The following is a 24,658-nucleotide window of genomic DNA, read 5'->3' on the forward strand; positions in this document are numbered from 1 at the left end:
ACCAGCGACAATCACCTCTTGCTCTTCAAGCCCACACCCAACCAATACAGCGTTTATATTGGAGGCCCTGCAGTCACGTTTATTCTTCCTGAAAAAAAGAACGCTCAGCCTGCTTGGGAACATATCTGTGTGAGCTGGGAGTCTGCCACGGGATTAGTGGCATTATGGTTGGATGGAAAACCACTGCCCCGACTGGGACTCCAAAAAGGTTTCTCTATAAACAATGATGCATCTATTGTACTTGGGCAGGATCAGGATACCTTTGGGGGTGGCTTTGCTACCGACCAATCATTTGTAGGGGAGATAAAGGATGTATTCCTGTGGGCTAGGGCTCTCTCTGCTGATGAAGTGTGCCGAGTCTTGAATGACTGCCCTCTCAGCAACTATTTGTCTCTGATTAACTGGCGAGGCTTAACGTATGAAATCCAGGGATATGTTGTTCTTCAGCATTGTCTTACTTCTTGCGTAAGCTCAGGAATTCTGTGATAATTTCATACATGCATCTTCTTCATCTATGATTTTCCAATAAAGGAAGAGAGTATCCTACCCATTTTGTATTTCAATTCTTTTTAATGCTCAAAGGAAATTGTACATTTAAAAATGTGGATGAGATACAACCAAAGTGTGATCAGAACTGGGTTCCTTTGGAAAGGTGTAGATGCTTCTTGAGAGTTGAGTGGGCATCTTTGTAACAGTAACAAAACTGAAGCTGAATCCCATTCCAAATCCTCATGAGACAATGGGCATGATTTCCAAATATCAATATGTATTTGGGACCTGGATCAGTGGAGAAGTGCCGAATTGGTCTGGGGGCCCTTCCACACAGACCTATATCCCAGAACATCATGGCAGAAAACCCCACAATATGTGCTTTGAACTGGGTTATCTGAGTCCATACTAAGATAATGTGGGATTTTCTGCCTTGACATTTTGGGATATAGGGCTGTGTGGAAGGGCTCTGAGTCAAAGTGCAACATTTTCTGAACTACTGAACTAGGGACCAAATAAAATGTTATGACCAATGGAGAGACACTTTTAATAATAAAATATAATGAAAACATCAGTATCTGTACCTCCAGCCTCCTATGCCAAAACAGCAACAACGATTCAAACCAATTTGCAATAAAACAACACTGGTCTAAACAAGGTAGCAGACCAATACAGAAAACACATTCAAACAAACATTTAAAAACAAAGACAGTGTTCAATGTATTGTCGAAGCCATTCATGGCTGGAATCACTGGGTTGTTGTAGGTTTTTCAGACTATATGGCCATGTTCTAGAAGCATTCTCTCTTGACAACCTCACAATCTCTGAGGATGCTTGCCATAGATGTAGGCAAAACATCAGGAGAGAATGCTTCTAGAACATGGCCATATAGCCCAAAAAAACCTACAACAACCCAATGACAGTGTTCCCATACTATCATAATGAAATGTTTCTTAATACGTATATTGCCAGTTTTATCCAGTGGAGTTGCAGCATCCAGAGATTAAAAACAAGATCCCTAAGTAGTCATAGAACAGAGGGTGTACATGCCTTGGATTTGAATATATTTTTTAAAAAACCTAAAAAGGTGGTGAGTAGATAAAATGGGGAAATGTCAAAAATACCACCAGAGGTTTGTATTGGATAACATATTCCTATTACACTACTTAGAGAACATAGCTTAGAAATACGGTATCATCTTTTTCTTACTATGACTTGCAGAATCCCGCGTGCCAATTAGGGGACTGGAAGTTGTAGTCCTCAAAACACACTTTTCCAAGGTCTGTACATTACAAGACATTTGTTAAAACATCACTCCTAATAATTCTGCATTTCAAATAATAATAATAATTACTAAAATTTCACTATCTACATCCTAACTGAAACTATGAGCTTTGTGTATACCTTCAAATCTCCCAAACATTACTCACTGTGTCCAAAGAAGTGGGCTGTGAGTCCAGGGAATATATCTTTCACTTGCAATGCAATGCATTTGTTACTTTGCTGCAACAAAAAAATCATTCAAAAATTACTATTGGTTGAATTCTCACTTTAGAAAAGGGATGGGGGTTTGTGACCATTCAGCTATTATTGGGTATTATCTACTATTAGCAATAGCCAACGTAGCTGGTGGGGGGGGGGGGGGGGGAGTTGTTGTTCAAAAGCATCTGAAGATCCTCAGGTGCCACATCTTATCGTTGCTCTGTCTCACTAAGGCTTGTCTCTGATGTGTCATGGTGTCATCTCCTGCATCAGACAAGACCATAATATTGTAGGCTGGATCTACACTGCCATATAATCAAGTTTCTGGATCTAGATTATCTGTTCTGAACTGATTATATTGAGTGTATATTGCCATATAATTCAGTTCTAAGCAGATAATCCACAAAATTTGATAAAACTAGCAATTTAGAAGAGCACATGCATACTAGAAGGTTAAAAACAGCAAATCAGCATAGAGGTTTAACTTTACAGGAATACTGATACTGGATGTGTAAACTGGGCTCATGGAAAATGTTTTTCTGATCAGACCTCAGCCCCCTTCCGCACAGCTGTATAAAATCCACATTGAGCTGGGTTATATGACAGTGTAGACTCAGGGCCCTTCCGCGCAGCCATATAATCTAGACTATCAAGGCAGAGAATCTCACAAAGGGCCCTCACAAAGATAACCAAGTTCAAAGCAGATATTATGGATTATCTGCCTTGATATGCTGGGTTATATGGCTGTGTGGAAGGGCCCTCAGTTTGTTGTGTGCCTCGGTCATAGAGTTTTCTTGGCTAGAATTGGTGCATGTTTGCCTTTGCCTTCAGAGAATCATTGAAGAGTTGGAACAGACCGTATGGGCCATCCAGTCCAACCCTATTCTACCATGCAGGAAAAGCACAACCAAAGCACCCCTGACATATTGCCATCCAACCTGTTTGAAAGCCTGCAAAAGAGCTTCCTCTGAAGTTGATAGAGTGTGACTGCCGAAAGGTTTCTGAATGCCTTTCTAGGATTGAGTGGCGATCTGAACCCTGCTCTCGAGTCTTAGGGCACATCTACAACGTTGTTATTGTTTGACACCACTTTAAACCGCCACGACTCAAGGCTATGGGATTCTGGAAGTTGTCGCTTCTCTGCCCAAGAATTCCTCATCAAGCTATAACTCCAAGGATTTCACAAGGGGCCCTTCCACACAACCATCTAATCCAGAATATCAACGCAGATAATCCACAATATCTGCTTTAAACTGGGTTATCTGTGGGCCCTTCCACACAGCTGTATAAAATCCACATTGAACTGGATTATATAGCAGTGTGGACTCAGATTTTCAAATTCAAAGTAGATATTGTGGGTTATCTGCCTTGATATTCTGGTTTATATGGCTATGTGCCAGTTCTCCCCCGCCCCTCCCCCAGGTCCTTCCACACAGCCCTATATCCCAGAATATCAAGGCAGAAAATCCCACAATATCTGTTTTGAACTTGAATATCTGAGTTTACCCTCAGATAATGTGGGATTTCCTGCCTTGATATTCTGGGATATTGGGCTGTGTGGAAGGGACCCTGCTCTTCGGGCCTTCCACTACTGGACTAATTGTATTCATAGAGCCAGTGGATATTGTAGGTTATCTGCCTTTATATTCTGGATTTTATGGCTATGTGCCAGTACTCTCCCCCTCTTCAGGCCATCCACTACACAGGCCAGCAGTTTGAGCAATGGACTACAACTCTAGACAAATCTCCATTCAGGCCCCTTCTACACTGCCATATAACCCAGAATATCGAGGCAGATAATCCTCCTCATAAGGAGCCCATGGTGGCGCAGTGGGTTAAATCACTGAGCTGCTGAACTTGTTGACCTGGATTTGCAGGTTCAAATCCAGGGAGTGGCATGAGCTTCTGCTGTCAGCCCCAGCTTCTGCCAACCTAGGAGTTCGAAAACATGCAAATGTGAGTAGATCAATAGGTACCGGGATTGCAGCGCAGCTGACTGGGTGTCAGCTGCATTAAGATCACTACTGACTGAAAGGTCATGAGTTCGAAGCCAGCCCGGGTCGGAGTGAGCTTCTGGCTAATTTGTGTAGCTTGTTGTGGACCTTTACAACCCGAAAGACAGTTGCATCTGTCAAGTAGGAAATTTAGGCACCACCTATGTGTGGGGAAGCTAATTTAACAAATTTACGAGGCCATGGAAAAATCTCCAACAAAAGCATGCGGGGAATGCAGAAAAAACTTCACCAGTGTCACAGATGGACGGTGAAGCGACAGCTCCCCTGGTAGCCAGAAAACTGAAATGTTAAATAGCCTCTGACTGTCTGCCTATATGTGTTGTGTGTCTATGGCATTGCATGTTTGCCATGTATGTGTACATTGTAATCCGCCCTGAGTCCCCTGTGGGTTTTTTTTTTTTTTGTCGTGTCAGGAGCAACCTGAGAAACTGCAAGTTGCTCCTGTTGTGAGAGAATTGGTCATCTGCAAGGACGTTGCCCAGGGGACACCTGGATGATTTGATGTTTTTTATCATCCTTGTGGGAGGCTCCTCTCATGTCCCCACATGGGAAGCTGGAGCTGACAGAGGGAGCTCATCCGCCTCTCCCCGGATTCGAACCTGCGACCTGTCAGTCTTCAGTCCTGCCGGCACTGTGGGGTGAGAAGGGCGGAATATAAATATTGTAAATAAATAAATAAATACCGGTTCGGCGGGAAGGTAACAGCGCTCCATGCAGTCATGCCGGCCTCATGACCTTGGAGGTGTCTACGGACAACGCTGGCTCTTCGGCTTAGAAATGGAGATGAGCACCACACCCCAGAGTCGGACACGACTCGACTTAATGTCAGGGGAAAACCTTTACCTAATCCTCCTCATATCTGCTTTGAACTGGGTTACCTGAGTCCAAAATGATAAAAGGTCTGGAGAACAAGCCCTATGAGGAGCGGCTTAAGGAGCTGGGCATGTTTAGCCTGAAGAAGAGAAGGCTGAGAGGGGATATGATAGCCATGTATAAATATGTGAGAGGAAGCCACAGGGAGGAGGGAGCAAGCTTGTTTTCTGCTTCCCTGGAGACTAGGACGCGGAACAATGGCTTCAAACTACAAGAGAGGAGATTCCATCTGAACATGAGGAAGAACTTCCTGACTGTGAGAGCCGTTCGGCAGTGGAACTCTCTGCCCCGGAGCGTGGTGGAGGCTCCTTCTTTGGAAGCTTTTAAGCAGAGGCTGGATGGCCATTTGTCGGGGTGATTTGAATGCAATATTCCTGCTTCTTGGCAGGGGGTTGGACTGGATGGCCCATGAGGTTTCTTCCAGCTCTTTCATTCTATGATTCTATGAAATTGAAATATATTACAGTTCGATGTGGATTTTATACAGCTGTATTGGCCAAATTGAGCCATGGCAATGAAAATTGTGTCAGACTCCATCCCTTTTCCACTGTGGGTGAGGCCTCTTCAAACCCTTCAGCAGTTTGGGCCTCCAACTCCCAGAATTCCTCGCCATTGAACAAACTGGCAAGAGCTTCTGGGAGTTGGAGGCCCAAACAGCTGAAGGAGTTAAGAGGCGGTCCACTGTAGTCTAAATAACACAGTATTACGGCTCCTTATCCTTTACTAAAGATTGCTTATTATTAATGTGTCACCAAAATGCACTTTTAAAAAATAATTTTAAAAAATCTTTTTTTAGTTTCTGTCATTTTTCTGAGGGGGAAAAAAGGACCCTGAGAGTAATGAGGCGAAGGTCCCGCCCCTTAGCCAGCGACGTCATAATGGCGCCTGGGACGTCACTGGGCGTGGACAGGAGGGAGGGAGGGGCGCCGGTTGACGGATGTGGAGGAGTCACGCGGGCCTTCCGCCCTGATGCTGAGGTCCCGGCCGGATGTGGGGCTGCCTGGTGGTGAGTGAGTGCGTGCGGGCGCGAGGGAGCGGGACGTGGCCCAACGGTTTTTTGTGGCGAGGGAGGGGGAGTGGAGGAAGAGGCACTCCGCTCCCTTAGAAGGGAGGGGGGAGGATAAGGCGAGAGAGGGAAGATCTGCTGCTGCTGTTGTTGCCTGGGCAGCGAGGGGCGGGGCCACAATTGCGTTGCCATGGGGACGGGGAGGGAGAGGTGTGGAGTACAGTAAGGCCTTGCGTGTGAGGGGTCGGGCCATGCACCCTCTTCTTCTGTGCAGCCACTGAGGGAAGGGCATTTCTCCCAGGCTGTGGGGCTGTGCAGAGCCAGAGATGTGGCTCCCAAGGCGACCCTGCCCCTCACCTTTCAAGATGGCAGGATGGGGTTGAGCAGGAAGGCCCTGGTGGACTCTTCTGTGAGACTGAAGACTAGAAGGAAAGCAATGGGAGGGCCAGGGAATGGCTTAGATGATGCCCTGTTATGCTAGGCCAGTGATGGGCAACCTTTTGAGCTTGGTGTGTCAAAATTTGCCAAATTTTGGGGTGGGGTGAACTTTGAGAAAAAAACCACATAATTTTGCAATATTTATAGTTTAAGAAAAATATATATTCCATGCTGAGTTTTGGAGTGTACAATGCTCAAACGTGCAGATGTTAAATTTGTAGAGCTTTTTACAAATTTAAGGATGGAATTAGGTTGGCTCTTATAAGGTGTACTTCTCTGTATGTGGCTGCATGTGTCATCAAAAATAGCCATGCATGTCAGTGCTGACACGCCTGTCTTAGGTTCACCATCACGGTGCTAGGCCCACATCACTACCTCACTCTTCTCCACAAAGGCTGAGCTCAGGGTGAATCTACTGCGTACAGATATTACCTTCCTGCCCAAAATGGCACGACTTGTCAGGATGAGGGAGAGGGCCAGGCCCGTAGCCAGGATTTCGTTTCGGGGGGGGGGGGGCTGATTTTTTTTCAGGGGGGGTTGGGGGGCTGAGTCTGAGTGAAAGAGGGTCTAGCCTAGCAAACCTTTTGTATCATTACCCCAATACCCCCATGCATATGGGATATATTGAGTATGGTGATCAGATCATGATATGAATAAACATAACAGCCTAAATAATGCACCAGTAAGGCCTTTTCGCGAACCACCATGAGAATTTCGGGGGGGGGGGGGCTGAAGCCCCTCAAGCCCCCCCTGGCTACATGCCTGGAGAGGGCCTTCTCTGTGGTGGCCCCTCGGCTCTGGAACTCGCTCCCCAGAGATATTAGGCAAGCCCTCACCCTGGCAGTCTTCAGGAAGAGGACTGTGGAGCAGAACAGACATCTGTATGCATGTCCACTATTGCTTCGCTCCTATTTTTATCAGTTTTATACTAATTTATGCAGTGCTTTTTATACGAAATAATAAATAACTCCATTCCCATTAAGTTAAGTATGAAACCATTTCCATTTTGAGGCATAAAAGTGCTTGGTAGATGCCCTCTGTGCTGCATCCCAAAATATTTTCACAGGTCCAGAGAGTGAGGTGATCGGATCCTCCGGCTATTAGGAAATGTGGGAGTTGAAGTCCAAAACACTTTGAAGAAGGGCCAAAGTTTGCCCAGGCCTGATCTACACTGGGTAATGAATGCTGTTTGGCTCAATGCTAGGGAATTAATGGGAGTTGCCATGTTAAAAGGCCTTTGGCTTTCTCTTAAGAGCGCTGGTCTCGATGCGCTCCACATCTCAGGTTTCTATAGCATTGAGTCATGGCAGTTAAAGTAGTGTCAAATGGCATTCATTCTAGCTAGACAGATAGATCTGTTGCATGAGCTTGGATGAGAAGGAGTTTGACCCTAATTGGTGGAAAGATGTGAAAGATAGAGGCTGTTATTGTATTAAAGATCTGTATGTCATAAATTGGCAACTGATTCCCATAAGTAGAATAATAGAAAAAGTGGGAAATAAAAATTGGATAAAAGTATTAGGCCCATACAATAAACTTAAACAGGGGAAATATGGGGAATGAGATGCTGTGAGTTTTTCAGGCTGTATGGCCATGTTCCAGTATCATTCTCTCCTGACTTTTCACCTGCATCTATGCAGGCATCCTCAGGGGACAACCTCTGTGGGTGCATGCCACAGATGCACGTGAAACGTTAAGAGCGAATGCTCCTGGAAGATGGCCATCCAGCCTGAAAAATTCACAGCAACCCAGTGATTCTGGCCATGAAAGTCTTTGACAACACAATATGGGGAATGTTTGGACAAAGAAAGCGAGTTGGAAAGTCTATTCACAAAAGAACAGAGAACAATTAACAGGAAAAAATCTATAAAACAATGATAAAAGACATAAGAACACTACAAACGAAATAGCAGAAGGAAACTACAGAGGAAATAAAGAAAATTGAATTGGAAAAATATAAAGAGTTAGAAAGAAAATTTGTCTGGAAATGGTACAGGACACCAGCCCAATTAGCAAATATGGGAATAGGACTAAACCCAATATGTTGGCATTGTAAAGCCTAGAAAGGTTGTAACACCCGCATGTGGTGGGAATGCCTAAATTCAAAACCTTTTTGGGATAAGATAATTTTTAAAATGGAGAAATTATTCAAAATATCAATCCAGGTAAACATGGAATTTGTGTTAATGGCAATAATAGGGAACAAAAGCATTGTTCAAAGAACCAAGATTTATTTAAAGCAATGATCCTAACAGGAAAGCTGGTAATAGCCTGGGGATGGAGAGATTTAAAAAATAGAAGTGGAAAAATTGGAATAACTACTTATTTGAGCAAGTCTAGATGAATATTATAGCATCATGCGGATGACAAGCTCCTTGGAAAGACTGTCTTGGTTAATAAAAACAGGCTAATATCAAGTGTCAGAGGAGAAGGATCTGCTAATCCAGTGGGACTTCCTGTCCTCTGACAGCACCCCTCACATGCTTCCCCTCCCCAATTTGCATCTCCAGTCCTCTAGAGCAGTTTTGGGACATTGCAGGAGACATCCATTCTACCACCTATTTCCACTCCAGAATGGTCACTGTTGAGCACCATCCTTACTTTTTAAACTGAATGCCTCTGGAGCTTGAAAAAAGAGCTATTTTATTGGAATGGGGAAATACACATACAAGGTTGCCGGCATGAGTAGTGAGATCCATAAGGACCTGCATGAGAAGAAAAAGAAATTCAAAGGTAATTGAAGCAGTAGATATGGGAACAAAAATAAAATGCAGGAGCTGCTGTGCTGGATCTGATGAGATTGGGCTATGTCATCCCATCTAACACAGTGGTCCAACCCAATAGTTCTGAGAAGGGTGCAAGCAGGCCAGACAGCAATAGCATCCTGTTTTCCTATCACTGTAATGTGTTTAGAGGCCTGTTGGAGATAGATATTTGTATATAGCCATTACAGATAGGGCTCTCTAAGAGTTGAGGAGTATGACCAGAAAAGTTAGAAAAAGACCCCTTATCTAGAACCTGAGGAAAGGAAGATGGGTCAGCAATAGACAGAAAGGGAAGAGGGTTGTAAGGATCCATTGGGTCTGGACAGCCCAAGCATCTAAAAATTACATGGAAACTGGATGTTCTTGGAAAATACTAGTAATATATTCTGCTTTTGGTGTGTCCATTTCGGGGCACCACAATCCAAGAGAGAGATTGACAAGCTGGAAGGTGTCCAGAGGAAAGTGAATGATCTGGACACCGAAGCTTTATGAGGAACGGCTTAAAGAGATGTGGGTGTTTGACCTGCAGAAGAATAGTTTGAGAGGAGATGTGAGTGACATGTTTAAATACAGTATATTCTGGCGTATAAGACTACTTTTTAACCCAAGAAAATCTTCTCAAAAGTCAGGGGTCGTCTTATACGTGTGTGTAGTTTTATGCATGGGAGTTGTCTTAACTCTATATTTTAACTGGAAAAGTTGGGGGTCGTCTTATACGCCCAGTCGTCTTATATGCCGGAATATACGGTATCTGAAAGGATGTCATAAGGAAGAGGAAGTGGGCTTGGTTTCTGCTTCCCTGGAGATTCCACTTGAACATTATGAAAACTTCCTTACCATAAGAGCTGTTCAACAGTGGAACTTTCTGCTTCGGAATGTTATAGAGGCTCCCTTGAAGACTTTTAAACAGAGGCTGAATGACTACTACTTGTTGGGGGTGTTTTGATTGAACTTTTCTTGCATGGCAGGGTTTGGCTGGATGGCCCATGTGGTCTCTTCCAACTCTGTGATTCTATACACAAAGCCAAATGAGAAATCAGCTCCCTTCCTTTTCTTACATAGTCAAATATTCTTGCATAGTCATATTTTAATGCTGCATCATACATTTTTGGAGCCTTGGGAACCCTTTCTTTAGAAGTCCACCATAGTAGGTGGCCCTTTTCATAGGATTGCATCAGACCTTTCCTAAGAAAACTCATTGACACTGCTGTATCATTTTACATTATTCGATACCTTTTAAATCCTAGAGTATAAGCCAAGTTTTTCAGCCCTTTTTTCATCTGAAAAAGCCCCCTTCGGCTTATACTCAAGTCAGAGTTATTTATTATTTTACTCTGTTATTATTACATTTTTTTTACTCTGTTGTTATTATTAAATTTATTTTTTACTCTATTGTTATTATTACATTTATTATTTTACACTATTATTACTTTTATTACTTTTATTATTTTACTCTTTATTATTATTGGAAGGATACGTAAGTACATTTACAATGATGGTTAGAATAATGGTTTAATCAGAGTTGGACAGTCTTACCTTAAATTACAGTTTTATGTAAATATTCTAAAACATTTAACCTAAAGATGCCTCAATTAATGTAATTTTATTGGTATCTATTTTGATTTTGAAATTTACCAGTAGCTGCTGCATTTCCCACCCTCAGCTTATACTCAAGTCAATACGTTTTTCCAGTTTTTTGTGGGAAAATTAGGGGCCTTAGCTTATATTCAGGTTGGCTTATGCTTGAGTATATACGGGTAATATTTATTGATTGATTGATCTTAAGAGGAAGGTAATGCTGCATCACACCTTTTATTGCTGGATTTTTATCTTGGTTGTTTCTGTTTCATCAGTCTCCCTAAGAATTCTGTCCTACAAATATAGATAACAAGGAATAAATGGCATGACCTCACATTCTTTGAATATGTTAGAAGGTGGGGTGGGGCTTGTTGTTGAAATGGCTAATGGAGAAATCATTTCCCTGGCACACAATTAATATATTGTGATATTGTTCACAGTTCTTAGAAAAGAAGAAGATGGAAAGTAATGCTGTCCTTTTGGAATCCAAATCCTCACCACTAAACCTCCTGAATGAAATGCACCAGCTACGCCTCCTCGGACTCCTTTGCGATGTGACTGTGAGTGTGGAATATCATGGTGTCAGGGCAGAGTTCGTTGCTCACAAAGCTGTGTTGGCAGCGACAAGCAAGTTTTTTAAAGAGGTGTTTCTCAATGAGAAAGGCATGGATGGATCAAGGACAATTGTATTATTGAATGAAGTCCAAGTAGCTGACTTTGCATCTTTTCTTGAATTTGTTTATACTGCCAGGGTTGAGGTAGAAGAAGATCGGGTGCAGCGTATGTTGGATATAGCTGAGAGGTTAAAATGCTTGGATTTGTCAGAAACCTGCTTTCAGCTAAAGAAGCAAATGCTTGAATCAGTGTTGTTGGAGTTACAAAATTTTTCAGAGTCTCAGGAAGCCGAAGAGGACAGTAGTGGTCAGTCAAGCAGTCTACTTGAGCCCAAGGCAATTGGTGACACACAGAATGACAATGTAAACTATTTTTCAAATTCTCCACTTGAAAGGCTCAGAGATGGAGAGTGCCTTGAGGCCCCTACTGCTAAACTAAAGGAGAGGTTGGACAAGAAAAAAGAAGCCCTGAAGATGCCCTGCACCAAAATCAGGAGGGCTAGCGGAAGGCTGGCTGGAAGGAAAGTGTTTGTGGAAATACCCAAGAAAAAGTATACAAGGCGCCTGAGAGAGCAGCAGAAGTATGCTGAGGCTGTTGCTGCAGAGAGCAGGCTCTCCATGGAGCACCACATTTATGAAGAAGGTGGTGAAGAGGAGGTGGTGGAGGAGAAAGAGCAAGTAGCAAATAGTGTGAAGCCTGAACTCAAAGAGTGCGAAGGCACCCATGAACTGGAAGAAAATGGGGATAAACTGGAGGAGTACAAAAAGGACCATGGTGGCAATTTTACATGCAGCACCTGCGAAAGAGAATTCCTGTATGAGAAGAGCTTTCTAAAACACATAAAGCACAGCCACGGAATCACAGCTGAGATTATTTATTGTTGTGAAACATGCGGCCAGACTTTTGCCAACCGGTGCAACCTCAAAAGCCACCAACGACACGTCCACAGCAGCGAGCGCCACTTCCCATGTGAGCTCTGTGGTAAGAAGTTCAAGAGGAAGAAGGACGTCAAGAGGCACATTCTGCAGGTTCATGAGGGTGGTGGGGAGCGTCATCACTGCCTACAATGTGGAAAGGGTTTGAGCTCCAAAACGGCCTTGAGGCTTCATGAAAGGACACATACAGGCGACAAGCCTTATGGGTGCACAGAGTGTGAGGCTAAGTTTTCTCAGCCTTCGGCACTCAAGACACACATGAGGTATGAACAAACTTAACTGGCCTTATTAGCTAAAATCTCTGGGCAGAAGGTAAAATTTCCCCAAGCAGTTTGTCAGGGATGCAACCAACAAATTAGGGTTGGGGACTCTTGATTTAGTATGTATTCTTCTTAGGGGAAGGGTTCCACAACATAGCCTCAGATTCTCTTGAGATTCTTTAAAATATCTTGATTAAATGTTAAGCTTTACTAAATAACTGAAAATTATTGGAGTCCCAAGTCTTAAATACTTTGGAGTTCAGGAAATGTAATTTTTTAAAAAGACCTCCAAGCAATATAGTAAAAATCTGACTTTTATTCTTTGATTTGGATATGGATAGAATATGGTATAATGCAGAAGAATAAGGATCTTTGGAATTGGTACTGAATTCAGGCTTTCTCTAAATCAGAGGTGCACAACCTGCAGGCCCAGCCAGTTTGTCCAATTGTCAGGAATTGTTGGGGGGGGGGGGGGCTGAAGTCCAAAATATCTGGAGGGCCACAGGTTGTACACCACTGCTCTAAATTAATGGAAGATTGCCTGTCTCCCTAATTTGGTGTCACTAACACCTTTTATATATAAACTAGTAACACTTGCAGATAAACTGTATCATTTCAGGATATGAAAAAGTGCTCTCCTATACCTAAATAGAAAATCTATATATATAAAATCCGAAGTGGCGTCCTATGAGGAAACAAAAACCCCCCAACAGAAATTAACCAAAATTCCCATGCACATACCTCAACCCACTAGGTACAAACAAACCCAATCAAAATCAAAAACAACACAACACCACACTCACAAAACGGCAAAACAACTGAGCATGCGCATTGGCACCCAGCCGCAAGTTCCCTGGCACGCGCACATGGCCTGGCGTAAGACACGCCCCCTCCCTCCCTCCCTTCCCCCCCACCCCTTCCCTCCCTGTCTCACTCTTTCCCTCCTCCCACCCTCCGCCGGTAAGACATGCCCCCTTCCTTCGCCGCGGCGGGCCCAAGCACACTCACGCCGGTAAGACACGCCGCCTTCCTTTCCCCCCACCCCTTCCCTCCCTGACTCACTCCTCCCCGTCGCAAACACACACACACACACACACACACAACGCACCTTCACTCCTCCCCCCGCCGCCCATACACACCTTCCTCCACACACACACACATTCACGCCAGTAAGACATGCCCCCTTCCTTCCGGCACACACACACACACACACACACACACACACACACCCTCACCCCCCCCCCCCTGCGGCACACACACACACAGGCTCCCTCACTACCTGTTGGGAAAGCAGCAGCAATGGCAGCAGCAAGGGAGCATCCACGCAAGGAAGAAGGGGAGGGGGAGGGGGGAGGGGGAGGAGGAAGGTCCACGGTGCTTGAATGAAGGACCTTCCTTCTCTCCCTCCCTTCCCTTCTTTCCTCCCTTTCTTTCCTTTTCTTCCTTCCTTCCCTTCTTTCCCTCCTTCCCTTTCTTCCTGTCCATCCTTCCTTTCCTTCTTTTCCTCCCTCCCTCCCTTTCCTCCTTCTTTCCCTTGCTTCATTTCCTTCCCTCCCTCCTTTCTTCCCCTCCTTCCTTCCTTCTCCTCCTTCCCTCCCTCCCCTTTTCCTTCCTTCCTGTCCCTCCTTCCTTCTTCCTTTCCTTCTTTTCCTCCCTCCTTTTCCTCCTTTCCCTTTCTTCATTTCCTTCCCCTTCATTTCCATCCCTCCCTCCTTTCTTCCCCTCCTTCCTAACTCCTTCCTTAGATCCCCTCCCTCCCTCCCCTTTTCCTTTCTTCCTGTCCCTCCTTCCTTCTTCCTTTCCTTCTTTTCCTCCCTCCCTTTCCTCCTTCTTTCCCTTTCTTCATTTCCTTCCCCTTCATTTCCTTCCCTCCCTCCTTTCTTCACCCCCCTCCTTTCTTTCCCTCCTTCCTCCCTCCCTTCCTGTCCCTCCTTTTTCCCTTCCTTCCCTTCTTTCCCTCCCTCGCTTTTTCCTTCCTTCCTGTCCCTCCTTCCTTCTTCATTTCCTTCTTTTCCTCCCTCCCTTTCCTCCTTTCCCTTTCATTTCCTTCCACCCTTATTTCCTTCCCTCCCTCCTTTCTTCATCCCCCTCCTTCCTTCCACCTTCCTTCTCCTCCCTCCCTTCATGTCCCTCCTTTTTCCCCCTTCCTTCCCTTCTTTCCCCCCTCCTTTTTTCCTTCCTTCCTGTCCCTCCTTCCTTTCCTCCTTCTTTCCCATTCTTCATTTCCTTCCCCTTCATTTCCTTATTAAATGGAAGGGACAGTCAAGAAGTAATGAGAGGAGGGAAAAAGGGAAGGAAGAAAGGAGAGAAGCAAGGAGGAAAGAAACAGGTAGAGATGGAAGAAAGATGAGACATAGGGAAAGAAAAAGAAGAAAGGAAGGAAAGAGAGAAAGAAGGAGAGAAAGAGGGAGGGAAGGTTGGCCACAGCAACGCGTGGCAGGGCACAGCTAGTTCTATATATGTAAATTAACATGTCAGAAATTAGGTAAGGATAAGGCACTCTTCTCTGATATCTAGTCTTCTGTGTTAAAGAAGTTTTGTTTTGATAGGTGGATCTTGATCTTTCAGACATGTGAGTGCTGCCCTCCAAATGGTGCAAATTGACACACAAACCCTCCCAATGAGAATTAGGGAAGGTTTCATGGATTCATAGCCCCAGAATGTGACAGTGCTCACTGGCACTGATAGCTTGATTGGGTTTTAAGAAAACAATGAAAATTATTCATCAGCATGCTGCTCATTAAACACTGGAGAACAGCTATCTACTTTCAGGGATAGCAGTATTTGGTCTTGGCCAAAGAGACATGCAGCCAGGACCTTTTGTTGGATGAATTTTAATATTTGATGGCCTACATCCAAAGGTTAATCTCGACTAGAGTAGATCCAGTAAATCAGTGGGAAGCTGGTTTATCAATACGTCTGCACTGTATTTCACAGAATCTAACGCATCATTGAATGTAAGGTCCACACACCTTTTTGAAGCTGCAAATTTTGAAAAATTGGGACTGCGGCCCTTCCTTCCTCTCCCTCCCCCCAAATTGGAGGTAAGCAAATTTTTATAAAAAGCAGCCACAAAACTGGGGCCTTTTGGGACAGAGGGCCTTCCTCCTCTTCCTCACTCAGCGGCAAACCAATTTTTAAAATTTAAACAAACAAACCAACACTCGTGAATCTAAGGTTTAATTGATTGTAAGATGTACCCTATTTTTGGAGCCTCTAAAATGGGGGGAAAGTGTATGTTAGAGTCTGTGAAATATGGCAAATTCTATTGATTCAGTCAATCTGCTGTAGTTGGGACTAACAGTTGGATTCAAAAACTAAGTGCCCCCCCCCCCCCACCACCTTTTTTTTTTAAATCAGGTGGAATTTTCCTCCTGGAGGAATTCTCTGAAGCCATGTTACTGTTCTTAGTGGAGAAAATGGATAATAATATGAAATCAAAGGCATCTTAATCCTGGCCCCAATTAGACCAGTTACTTTTTAATTAGTGTTTTAGTTTGTATTGGTACCTTAATTCAATCGTTTTTTGTAGGCTGGTTTAATTCATTGCTGTTGTTTTGGCATAGGAGACTGGAGGTGCAGAGAATTGTTTGTTAGATTATCTAGATGTTGACAATATGTTTCTTGTTAAGAAGAACTTGTCACCTTAGTATACATCCTGAATCTTGTGACTAGAATTTATCAAGTCACATTTCCGTCCAACTGGAGCACTATATATGTAGAAGATTTATGCCAACACATCATCAGTTGCATTGGGAATTTCTTACATAAGCAGATTCTGTGCAGTTCATTCTGTTGTATTTGGGTTGTTGGGGACAACCCATCACTGAATTGACCATTCCAGGAATAAGCTAGGATGCTAGTGCAAGGTGCTACTTATTACATATTACATAGAAAAGAAGAGTAAGAAGATTCTGTACTCACTGATTTGTACTACATTGTCATTTCAGAATCCACACTGGTGAAAGGCCTTTTGTTTGTAGTGATTGTGGAGCAAGATTCACACAGAATCACATGCTTATATATCATAAAAGATGCCACACAGGTATGAGAATCATTTTGCTTTTTAACTCTTCCCTTTTTTTTAGTTGTATGTGCCATTTGTTGAAACTCAGTCACTGAGGGTACCAAGTATGGATTTTAGCAATGACTATTAAGAGTTGTCCCAAGGTCATTGCTGGGTAGCAAATCCACTGAAGCACTGATAAACAGATTTACACTTGCATGGTAGATATCGGCAAGTGAATCATAGGCTCCCTGCTTCTCAGTTATGTGCAGTATCCTAGTGCATACTACTAATTGTTCCTGCTCAAGGTGGGAGCAGTTAAATCACACACAGAGTTTCATGTTGTGGTTTGTGTATCACGATCTCCAGACATGGGCACTTTTTGTTTTCTGCTTTGTTGGGAGCAAAATAAACCAGTGAAATTGCTTTCATTAGAAGTTCAAAAAACAGAAACGAACAAAGCCTTGTAGTTTGCTGTTCCCACTGCAAGCAGAGGTGATTTAGAAGCTTATCTTGCTATAAGACTGAAAACAAGTGTGAAGCTTCACAGCACTTGCCACATGTATCTTCAAAAGTATTGTCGAAGGCTTTCATGGCCAGAATCACTGAGTTGTTGTAGTTTTTTCGGGCTATATATGGCCATGGTCTAGAGGCATTCTCTCCTGACGTTTCGCCTGCCTCTATGGCAAGCATCCTCAGAGGTAGTGAGGTCTTAAAAAGCTTTGTGGCCCCTATACTATTGTCAGAAGTGTGGTAAAAATCAAATATGAGGGTTAAAAATAAGGGAAGAGGAAAACTGGGGAAAACAGGACCTCATGAGCCCATTTTGGAGTGTTACAGATCTAGGCAACACTGAATATACTTTGACTAGAAAAGGTGAAGGCTTTCTGAGCAATTGGTGATAAGATTTCTGAGTTGCGAAAGGGCTAAGGCACAGCTGCTAAAACTCCAGAGGTTAAAAAGGAGCTTTAAATTAAGGGAGGATTTTTGATATATTGCTGATTAAGAAAATATGACTAGCAAGAAAAGGGGTTTCATGTATGGACCTAGGTAGTTTCATGTATCTTTCAGCTAGTATAGAATATTTCTCACTGACAATATTGGGATTGTGAGCCCAGTCATTTATCTAGTGGGCTGTCCAGTGACATGGCTTTATGCTTCCTATAGTTTCACAAATTATATTAGGAGTTAGGAATATATTTAGGAAATATTCTGGATGCAAAGTAAAGTTCTGTTTAAATCAAGATAGGAAATCATGATGGCCTCCATATGTAACTCCCATTGGTCCTAGTCAGAAGAATTATATGAGTTATATTCCAACATTATCCAAAGAGCCACAGATCCCACCTTCTGTGTTATGGATAATTCTACCATAGCCTTTCAAAGCAAGTTGTGCTAATCCACTAGTCACTTGTGTTACACCAATTACTGTTGAGCTGGGGAAATGTCATGCACCCTGTGCTTTGCACTTTGCCTACCTGTGATGTAACTTGATGCTGGCTTTTGAGGATTTTGTATAGACAGATCAACAACAGTCTTGTCACACAGGTGTTTCTCCAATTCTGTGCAGCACATCAACTTTGTAAAACTCCTATTGGTGGGCACCACAGTGACATTCTGAATTAGCTGTCCATGAATTCTGTGAACTTGGATTGTTTGTAATAATTGCTGTGTCCTGCTCCCCTCTGTAGCTGCTGATGGGATCAGTCACTCAAAGGATATAATCATTAATGTTTCAAATAGAAAATGTGATCAAAGTGGGTAATGCTGATCTGCTACATCCATATCTTTGTGGGTATATATTTCTTACCACCTGTGAATAAAATAAGATTTTTATCTTTGTTCTCCCATTCCAATGTTTTATAGGGGAACGGCCTTTCATGTGTGAAACTTGTGGGAAGAGCTTTGCCTCTAAGGAGTATTTGAAACACCATAACAGAATCCACACGGGATCCAAGCCGTTTAAATGTGAAGTTTGCTTCCGAACATTTGCACAGAGAAATTCGTTGTATCAGCACATTAAAGTTCATACAGGTAGGAAGCAGGAGCCATGACTGGGGGGAAAAACATTCGTGGAAACTGTAAGAGAACATTTCCTGAAGTTTACTCAGAGGACTTAATTGACATGACCAGACTAGTGTTTTTTATTATCATTTCCTTGTTTTTATGACTGTGTTAGCCAGCTCAGCAAGCTTTCAGCATTATGTAGTTTTAATTTTGGTTGTGAGCAGAAACTGCTACTTCCAGGTCTTCTGGCTATCTTTTCCTCGTGGTTTTTAATTTGGGATTCTTTTACTTACCTCAGTTATATTAATTTCTGATTAACTCCCATCTCTTATTTCTCAGCATTCAATTTCTTAGTCTTTGCATTCTTCTGGATCATCATTGCTTGTTCACAAAAAGCATCCTGCTTCCTTCCCTTCATACCCTGTTTGTTAGCTAGCCTGTATTTTATTTTGTGGTATTTTACGACTTTAAGCTCACAGAGCAAGATCTATATCTTGTGTGTTCTGTATTATATATAATTATTTGGAAGTTTTCAAGATGCATAATACCAGTTTTACCTCATTGGTAATCCCTTTAAGTAATATCAGATACGTGAGAAATGGAATCAGTACTGAGAAGCATGCAATGTAAAGCCCTTGGAGTAACATGGGAGATTACCAGAATGGTTCAAACCAATTCAAAAAGGAAGGGAAAGAATAACTGGTGACTTTTGTGTTTGTGTTTTGTGTTACAGGTGAGCGTCCTTACTGTTGTGATCAATGTGGCAAACAGTTCACTCAACTCAATGCCCTGCAGCGCCATCATCGGATTCACACGGGGGAGAAGCCATTTATGTGCAACGCCTGTGGCCGGACATTTACAGACAAGTCTACTCTTCGGCGGCACACCTCAGTAAGGGGACTGCTCCTTATACCTCCTAGCAAACTTGCAAACGGTGTATTTATGGACAAAGTTGAAAAATCTTAATATAAAGCAGACCAGCTAGACAAATTATTGAATAAGAAATCAGAGCATAGGTACATTGTGTGTATTTGGTGGATTTACACTAATTGGGATTAGCTAGGGGGATACAGGACTTTGTATGAAATGTTCAGTATCTGCAGGGCAACTCATGAATTAAGACTTTTGATGGCTGGTCCATTTATGTATATAGAGAAAGCAAGAATGTTCTTTAGGAAATTCCACTCGTTTTTTCCAGTTTTCTGCATTTTAGACGTTCCATGTGATTGAATTTGGAGAGTATGGAATTGGAGATAGCCAGCAAAACAGTGATTTCATTAATGACAAGGTGACTCAGGTTTTTGTCCACTGGCCTCTTTTGGAAAAGGGATTATAAAATCCACAAAACAGTTAGCTATCCCAATACAATTTTCACATTAATTTTAAATGTCTTTCCCATTCAAGTGTCATTCTTCCATTGCATTCTCTGCATGGGAATATGAACAGAACTTGGAAACAATGGTCAGAATTCTGTATGATTTTTCACTCAACATAAATCTGGGTACATCTAAGTATGTAGCAGCGTTGTTAACAAACCCTGTTAGTGAAATGCAAAGATGTGTGACAGGACATCAGCAAGAATGCCCAATATGCATTGGGACTGATGTGATGTGCATTGACCCTATTACGCATTGGCCCCTTTACATAGCAGCATTCCTCTATTCACTGGATACAAATGTGGCACATCTTTGCAATCCAAATTTCCACACACGTAAGTCTGCCTACCAAGATGCAACTCCCATACAAGATTCTGCTCATTGTGGTACAAAAAAACCCCAATATTATTTGTAGTGCATTTGGGGGTGGGATGACAATGGCAGCATTTGGAAAAATAACATAACTGCTAGCATTAATAAATTCTTGATGCTATGAGTATTGTTTACATGTTACTTGAAAATGTTATATTTTGGGGAAAATGTGCCATTTTTTGAGATTGTAAAAAAATTAAAATGTGAATAGCAAGATTTTTTAAAAGATAAACATGAATATTAGTTGTTTCAGTGATTTGCAAACTTTGACATGTAGATCACCTGGATTTCCGCAGCTAGAAAGACTCCAAAGCTTTATTTTTTTATTCATGATGGGCAGTAGTTGTGCCGCCTATGTTTAGAGTGTTGGGAGATAAAATATGATACTCTTTATAGCAGGATAAAAAAGATTGCATTATTTTTAGCTAGAACCAGAGTTCCCTTGCTAATGTAGTTGGGAAATGTATTGAGAATAGCTAAGAAGGCAGAGTGAAAGTCCACAGCTCAGCTCTGGGTATCAAAATTTTGGATGAATTGCTTGTTCTAACAGCAGTTTAAAGCACTAATGAAGATATAAGCAGCTATTGATGGATTTCACATGTGTTCTGTGTGTGTTTTCCAGATTCACGACAAAAACACACCATGGAAGTCTTTTCTTGTAGTTGTCGAAGGAACCTCAAAAAACGACGAGGATCCCAAGACTGAGCTTCCTGATGAAGAGTATGATGTGACTCACCCCAAGATATCGGAGAAGCTGCTGTCATTCCCTGAAAATGGACACTATCAGAATCTGGATGTTGTCCAAGAAAGCCTGACTGAGCTGCATGCAAATGGGCCTCCTGCTGTCACCACCTACAAGGTGTCAAGCACAGCAGGATCCCAAGAGGGCCTCGCTGCTGCAGCTTTGCATGATCTTACTGTGTTGCACACCCAGGCAGACTCAATCCAGCCATCTCTTCAGACCTTGGTGAATATGGAATAGCAACATCACCTCAAGAGGAAAAAAACCCAGCCCTGAGTGATCTGTTTAATGCTGTATATTCTGGCCCCACTGATGGACTGCAAAAGAACAACAAGACTTACTTTGGCTGCTTGTAATTGTCCTGTATTCTTGCCAAACCTGTACTTCTGGAGTTGTATCTCGATTGAAGAATTCAGCCATCCTGTACTAAAGATAGATCGCTCATTTTCATTTTCTTACATGTGTCACTTTGAAGCTGGTTTCTGATGACATGGTGAGTGGAAGGAAAATGAAGTTCTGTTTTAATTCATACATGTTTCCATTCCCTTGTTACAACATATCAATTTGGCAAGTTTTCCAGCAGCCCCTTGTTGAAGAGGATAATTCTGCTCTTGTCACATAATCATGTATTGATTAGATGCTGTATGCCAATATCTCTACATTATTAATGCTGCAATCTTTAAGATAGTAAGGACATTTTGGCTCTCCAGATATTTTGGGCTGTGTCTCACAGAGGTCCTAAAGATTTGTATGGCTGTAGTCTTATACACCTGAAAGATTAATGGGTCCACCTCTGCTCTAAGCCAAATGCTTAGTGAAATATTTAAAAATTGAAATGTGGAAAAATAACATCTTTTAAATCAATAATGGCATGTCTGGTACTGCTCTCTAAATAATGAAACTATTTGGGAATGTTTAGAAAACAAACAGTTAAATCTGTTATTAGACAGTTAGGAAAGCATCTAGAGCAGGTTGTGTTTGTGGGGCGGGGGATATAAGATTCTGAAAGAGGAGAGAAAGGGAAAAGTTTCCATTTGCCATTGTAAATCTCATGTGGCACTGGGTATCTTCCCAAGTTTGTGAGTGATGGAGCTATATCCCATTCATGTCATGTGTCAGACTGACTGTGACAAGCAATTTGAAGGAGAGTTCAGAGAAATTTCAGTGAATTTTGTTCATAATTTATGCAAGAATTTCCTCTGCGGCCGAGCCTCCCCTTTCCCACCAAGTACTTGGCACTCTGCAAACACCTTCTGCTTTTTATTTCTTCCTCCCTTTTCCTTCTTGTTCTGCCCCCAATATTCACTGTCTTTTATCAGGCATTTATCTCTATTACAAATTCCCTGTAGGCATGCCCCTCTACTTCCCCTCTACTTCCTTTGTTACAAGTATGTCCTCATTTCCATATACAGTCCTTGCACAGGAAGGTTATGCACATAGAACTGTGTTTCTAAAGTGTCCTTCATTCCCCAAAAAGGCCTCAACGTTTTCCTAAATTCTTTAGGCACCAACACCCTATTTATGGGCATTGTGTACTTGCCTTGAGATATGCATTTTATCACTTTTATTCATTTCCCTGGCATAATCCTTCAAAAACAGATAGCTACCAAATATTTAATATGGTTTTCTCAATCAGAGACAGCATATCTTGCTGTTCACAATTATTTTTTTCTTCCCATCCAGCCATCCATTCTACCTTCCAGTAGTTTCTCCATTAAAATTTTGCCTTAGCGTGATAAAAAAATCTAGCTTCAGCAACAGCCTGAAGGTTTCCAGTGAATATTCTTGTTATTGGTTATGTATTAATGTTTAAACCAAAGGCTATATTATTCATTGTAGAATTCTAGTTACAACTACAACTGATATTCTAATGATGGCTAGCAGCCTTTTGAAAACTAGAGTGACTTAGGCCTCCAACTTAGATTTCTAAAGTTGTATAGAATGCGTGTATGAAACACTATTTCATTGTAACTGCTAGAATGTGAAAGAAATGTCTTTTAAAGCAGGCTGTTTTCCATCAAATGAAGGCTGGTTTTGTTTTTGCTACAGATGCATTGATATTGTGCCTTTTTATTTTTAAATTCAGGAAAAAAAAGTGCCATAACCAAAATCTATCCCAGTCTTGACATTCCAGTGATTCCTCACAAGACTTGAACTTGCTAATCCTAATGTTGAGAATAACCCTAATTTATGATTATATTGTCCACACCCACAAAGATATTGGCACTACTCAAAAAGAAGTATTGCTTGTAAAAGCTGGATGAGATCTGATTTGTATTATTTTTTTGTTCAACAGCAAACACATCTTCTAAAATACAGTGTGTTTAGCTTAATCAGTGTTACTACAGATAAACTTTTAAGAGTCATACTCAAGCATACTGTTTGAAATAACTTATTTCTGCCTTCTTGCCACATTAAGGAGCTAGGCTATGTTGCTTTCCCTGTAGTTCCGTTCTTTTGTTTGAGCTACATCCAGTGGTACCCATCCAACAGTTTCCTCTGCAGCCTCCAAAACTCACCTCATGTCTGCACCAGAGAGTTGGAAGATCTTCTGGAACAGATATGAGGGACCAGCCTTGGTATTCAAACCACTTTTCCTTTTATGCTCTCACACTTACTGAGCATTAGAGAGTCTATTAAGGCATCACCGGTATCTTCTCCACTCTGACCTGACCTCTATGATTGGTTCTTCCACAGCATGTGAAAGTTGTCATGAGGAGTGGGGAAGAAATAATGACAAATAGGACTGATATTTTGAGGGAAAGTTGTTCTTCGAGCCATGGGTGTTTCAGCACAATGGTTGTGCCATCACTTACCCTTTAGAATTGCATAACTCTGCACAGCAGGCCTGTGACATTTGCTGTAGGTTTTGGAAACAGTATTAGCCAAGCTAAAGTGATTCTTACTTGGGTTAAGGACTGTGTGGCCTCTTAGCTGTGATGGGCTGATGAGGGTTGTAGTCCAGCAATCTCTGGAGTGTCAGGTGGTCCAGTCCTCCCTCACAAACATACATAGTGTAAAAATGATTGTAGGGGTGAAGCAGGGGTCTAGGCCAACTGGAGAAAAATCACAATTCTTCCTTCAGAACCTGTGCTGATATTTTATTCGCTGAAAAGCAGAGCAATAAAAGATCAGTCCAACCATGTTACTTCTTTATATAAACACATTAGTAAGAGCTTGTCATCTTCTATTCTTTGTTTGTCTAGTCTGCTAAAAGGGATCTTTTTAGAGAGAATATCAAGAGGTTATATTTGCATATTTATTTTGTAAGCCCCGTACTCCTTTTTGACTATTGAACTTTAATGATCAATTGCAGAAAATTTGTAGTAAATATATAAATCCCTATGTTAGTACTTCTATGTAGAGATTTTTTTATTTTATATTGTATCAACATGTGAAATTGGATTAACTTGTATGAATTGAGAAGACCCATTAAAAGAAAATGAAATAGTATTGACCTTGTTGTACATGACTTGTGTATATAAATAATTTCACCTCAAAATTTCACAAATCTTAGACGGCATGTTTGCTGTAAGCCAGAGCAGTGATACATTCAAGAAAGAGTACAAGTGTCCCTTGCCCCCTTGCAGTTTTTAAATCTGCTTTGTCAACCCATGCAAATGTTCCATGTCTTCACATACTAAACGTCTCTCTGGGTATGTGTCCATTTGAAACAGCAGTATATTCACTAGTGATTGG

General features: G+C 42.1%; 1 protein-coding gene and 1 pseudogene across 2 annotated transcripts; both read left to right on the forward strand.

The window, feature by feature from the left end:
• Positions 1–505, forward strand: part of LOC132772101 (mucosal pentraxin pseudogene) — a 3,198-nt pseudogene extending 2,693 nt beyond the window's left edge.
• Positions 506–5,774: 5,269 nt separating this feature from the next.
• GZF1 (GDNF inducible zinc finger protein 1) lies at positions 5,775–24,412 on the forward strand. 2 transcript variants are annotated; one of them, XM_060786183.2, is made up of 6 exons: positions 5,775–5,865; positions 11,087–12,459; positions 16,407–16,501; positions 18,329–18,496; positions 19,203–19,360; positions 20,840–24,412. In XM_060786183.2, exons 1-6 carry the CDS (start codon positions 5,848–5,850, stop codon positions 21,197–21,199), a joined length of 2,172 nt encoding a protein of 723 aa, XP_060642166.2. In that variant the 5' UTR covers positions 5,775–5,847; the 3' UTR covers positions 21,200–24,412. The 2 variants fall into 2 exon arrangements, with proteins under 2 accessions (XP_060642166.2, XP_060642156.2); XM_060786173.2 differs by lacking the exon at positions 5,775–5,865 and adding an exon at positions 7,063–9,036.
• The last annotated feature ends 246 nt before the right edge of the window (positions 24,413–24,658 follow it).

The sequence above is a fragment of the Anolis sagrei genome, chromosome 1, assembly GCF_037176765.1.
Source record: "Anolis sagrei isolate rAnoSag1 chromosome 1, rAnoSag1.mat, whole genome shotgun sequence".
NCBI classification, from domain to species: domain Eukaryota; kingdom Metazoa; phylum Chordata; class Lepidosauria; order Squamata; family Dactyloidae; genus Anolis; species Anolis sagrei.